This window comes from Mandrillus leucophaeus, unplaced genomic scaffold (assembly GCF_000951045.1).
Source record: "Mandrillus leucophaeus isolate KB7577 unplaced genomic scaffold, Mleu.le_1.0 Scaffold322, whole genome shotgun sequence".
Lineage (NCBI taxonomy): Eukaryota > Metazoa > Chordata > Mammalia > Primates > Cercopithecidae > Mandrillus > Mandrillus leucophaeus.
Window position 1 is genome coordinate 4,071,663 of NW_012103388.1, and position 4,349 is coordinate 4,076,011.

General features: G+C 35.6%; 1 protein-coding gene across 1 annotated transcript in view; it reads right to left on the bottom strand.

Moving 5' to 3' along the window:
• RBBP8 (retinoblastoma binding protein 8) overlaps nucleotides 1-4,349 on the bottom strand; it is a 104,747-nt gene that overhangs the window by 59,062 nt on the left and 41,336 nt on the right. Inside the window, exon 5 of the mRNA XM_011988097.1 lies at nucleotides 3,600-3,712. Coding sequence (XP_011843487.1) covers nucleotides 3,600-3,712 — 113 coding nt within the window. The remainder of the gene's footprint in view (nucleotides 1-3,599; nucleotides 3,713-4,349) is intronic.

Below are 4,349 nucleotides of genomic sequence, written 5' to 3' on the forward strand. Positions count from 1 at the left end.
TGCACTGAGCTGAGATCTCACCACTGCACTCCAGCCTGGGCGACAAGAGAAACTCCATCTCAAAAAAAAAAAAAAAAAAAAAAAAAAGAATGTAAAAATGATTCAAAGCATCCTAGTTAATTCTTTGATCTTTTCTTTTTTGAAAGAGAGTCTCACTCTGTCGCCGAGGCTGAAGTGCAGAGGCGTGATCTCGGCTCACTGCAATCTCTGCCTCCCAGGTTCAAGCAATTCTCTGTTTCAGCCTCCTGAGAAGCTGGGATTACAGGCACCTGCCACCATGCCCGGCTAATTTTTGTGTGTGTATGTGTGTGTGTGGTTTTTTTTTTAGTAGAGACGGGGTTTCACCATCTTGGCCAGGCTGGTCTTGAACTCCTGACCTCGTGATCCACCCGCCTCGGCTTCCCAAAGTGTTGGGATTACAGACGAGAGCCACAGCGCCTGGCCTAATTCTTTGATCGTAATAGAACCTCGATAGCAGAAAAACGGAATGGACAAAATGATATTTAAATGTACGCTCCCCAATTAAAACATTAACATATCAAGTCTGTCTGTTTTAGAAATTAAACATTGGGGTTGGGTGTGATGGCTCACAACTGTAATCCCAGCACTTTGGGAGGCCGAGGTAAGCGGATCATGAGGTCAGGAGTTCAAGACCAGCCTGGCCAATATAGTGAAACCCCGTCTCTACCAAAAATATAAAAAATGATCTGGGCGTGGTGGTGGGTGCCTGTAATCCCAGCTACTTGTGAGGTTGAGGCAAGAGAGCTGCTTGAAAGAACCCAGGAGGTGGAGGTTGCAGTGAGCAGAGATGATGCCACTGCACTCCAGCCAGGGTGACAATGTGAGATTCTGTCTCAAAAAAAAAAAAAAAGAAATTAAAACACTGGTTCACCCTAGAAAAGCTATCAGTAAAACTCACTACCTGAACAGATGCTAAGAATTGTATAAATTCACAATTAAGCAAAACTTAGCAAAAGAGGCACAGAAGGAAATATCCATAACTTAACTTCACGTATCTACTAGAAGGCCATAGCACACTTAAATGTAATATAGTCTAGTCTTTCATTATGTATCAACTGCTATTCTGGGCAGTAGCCTAAAGTCCCTTAGGCCAATAAAGTATGTAAAGAAAAACAATCACCAAAAGAAACTAAAAATAATTGAAAGAAAAGATGAAATTGTCACTATTTGCAAATGATATTTTTACCTAGACAATCTGCAGCAAAATAAAGCTAATGAAAGAAATCCTTAGTCATCTTCCAATGATGGGGGTGAGTTGGAGGGTCGGGGTGGTTCCTGACTAGCGAGACTGAAGCAAAAGTTATTGGGTGGATGTTCGAAGAAGCTTTTTTTTTTTTTAAAAGACTCTCCTGGCATGCTCCTTTCGGCCTTTTGCTGCTGCTTCTTCCTTCTTGTATGAACGCAGTCACGAAGCCTGAAAAAGTACCTGCCATCTTTTGACCATGAGACAATAAGCTTGAGGATGAATGCCTGCAAACTCTAAAGATGGCAAATTTCTACTTCACATTCCATGTTAAAAATTCCAGATGGATTAAATATGCAAATTTATGTGTGTGTGTATACATACATCGTATGTACAAAAATTGGAGAATATTTTTATATTCTTGGGGGTAGAGAAAGCCTTCCTAAACAAGGTAAGAAAATATACAAAACTTCCACATGTCAAGTAGTTAAAAATGAAGTCAACAGGAAGCAAGGTAGAAAATATATGCATAATATATCCACCAAAGTGTAATAATCCTTCCATAATATATAAATAACTCTTAATTAAAAAATACAAACAGCAAATAGGGCAATTTAAGACTGGGCAAAGAATAAATAAGCCATTCACTCAAGAAGATGATCATATAAAATAATACTTGATTGGAACAGTCACAGGGAATGCCAATTTTAAAAAGGTATAATTCTTCACCCACTAGATTGATTATTATTAATACATTTTTGCCCAAATCTGAAGAGGATGTAAGAAAACAAAAATTCTCAAACATTCAAACAAAAAGTTGAGTAGTCCATTAATGTGACAATAGCTAAAAAATTGACACCTATACTACGGCATACAATGCAGCCATTTAAAAAAATGTTGTCTTTAACACCTAGACAAGCTTTTTTGCTTGCTTGGAGTTTTTGGCTCTATTTTAGATAATGTTGCTGGAAATATAGATATGTAGACATTACTGGAGATTATTTCCAGTAGTACTAACAATCATATGACTGTGGATCTCAACTACAGTTGGCCTTTTGTATCTGTGAGTTCTGAATCTGTGGATGGAAAACATCTGGGAAAAAACAATTCTACAAAGTTCCAAAAAGCAAAACTTAAATTTGCCACACACTGAATACATTTAATTCACACAAATGAAGTGATGTGTAGAGACTGCACTTGGTATTATAAGGAATCTAGAGATGATTTAAAGTATGCAGGAGAACGTGGGTAGGTTATATGCAAATACTATGTGACTTTATATAAGGTACTTGAGCATCCAAGGATTTTTGTATGTGTCAGGGTCCTGGAACCAATACCCTACAGATGACAAGGAACAACTATATATTTATTGAGATGTAACAGTTTTCTACTCATTGATAATATTCTTACATTCCTAAATAAATATATGCACATGTTCACCCATATACACCATAGAATCTATAGACATATTAACATGTAAAGACTTTCAAGACATAGTCTAAAGTGAAATAACACATTAGAACACAAAGTATGGTATGATCCCATTAAAATTAAAAGGAGAAGGGAGGGAAGTGGGGTCTAACAAGGGACAGAGACAGAAAAACCTGGACCTGGATAGATATGTATCAGACTACTAACAGTAGTTACCTCTGGGAGCAGAATAAAGTTATATTCTTTCTTATCTCTTTTTAAAACAATGAACATATATTCAATATTCTTACTTGAATAACCAGAGGATAGCAATATAATTAACAGAAAAAAATAGAAGACAGAATTAGTTTGGAAAAGAAGATAATTAATTAGATTTTGAATATATTGATTGTGAGCTGCTTATGGGAAATCCAGGTGATGGTCACCCAAAGAAATAAATAGTTATAAGAGAGTAAGATTAACAGAAGTATTAAAAGAATAAAAGAAGGCAGCTAAGAATGTAGAAAAACTCTACACTCAATAGGTAAGGAGAATAAACTGAAAATAGTATACTTATGAAAACAGTATGTCATAGATACCAAGAGAGAAAACTGTAGAACACTAAATTGTCTGCTTTGTATTTAACTTTACTAAGTATTAAGGTTACATGAAATAAAGATAAAACCAAAGAAGCAAATATGGACATGTCCAAAAAAAAAAAAAAAAAACCTGCTTCTTGTCTTAGAACTGATGACTTTAAGACCAATGTGGACAGTATTTGCACAACCTTTCTGTATCCTATTTCTTACTAAATTAAGCAAGAGATTAAATCTACAAAAAGTACAAAAAAGGACATTTGAACTTTTACTAAATAAGAAAAAATACATGTAAACAATCCATTTAATTACAATCAATTTACTAATAAGTCTTAACAACAATACATTATATACTTTAAATAATTAATACATGAAGAAAGGAAACTCACTAAGTTCTGTAATAAGTTTAAGATTCTGCTGCCGGATATTTTCAAACTCTTGCTGTTTTTTCCGCATATGTTCTTCAGTTACTGCACAGCGATCACATAATCCTGCTCTTAACCTATGAAACAAAACAAAGTATTTTTCATCCACTAAAAGAGATTTCCTTCTATTTGAGTTCCAAGACTTTTATGAAGATTTAAGGAACTGACTTGGCAAATACTGGGAAAATCAACTAGATTAATGATGTTGTTACACCTTCAACATATTCTTATATAGGAAATCATGTTATACCACCATTTTCTTCAGATTGTAATTCTATAAAAATCTGCCAGTTTTAAACTCAATCTAAGGGAACTTATTTATTGAAGAAGCTGACCTTGTTTTAATTTATTATGGTCAAAATATGAATCCTGGTCCAATACCAGGGGGCAGAATTATACCTGAAGCAACTTTGCAGCTGCTTTGCTCAGCACAGCATATCACCCATAGTGAGTGTTCAATAATATTTTTGATGAAAAATTAAATTCATCAAAATTTATTTGTTAATATTGGCAGGGCACAGTGGCTCATGCCTGTAATCCCAGCACTCTGGAAAGCTGAGGCGACAGGATCACGAGATCAGGAGTTCGAGACCAGTCTGGCCAATATGGTGAAACCCCATCTCTAATAAAAAATACAAAAATTAGCTGGGCATAGTGGTGCTCGCTTGTAGTCCCAGCTACTCGAGAGGCTGAAGCAGAAGTATCGCTTGAACC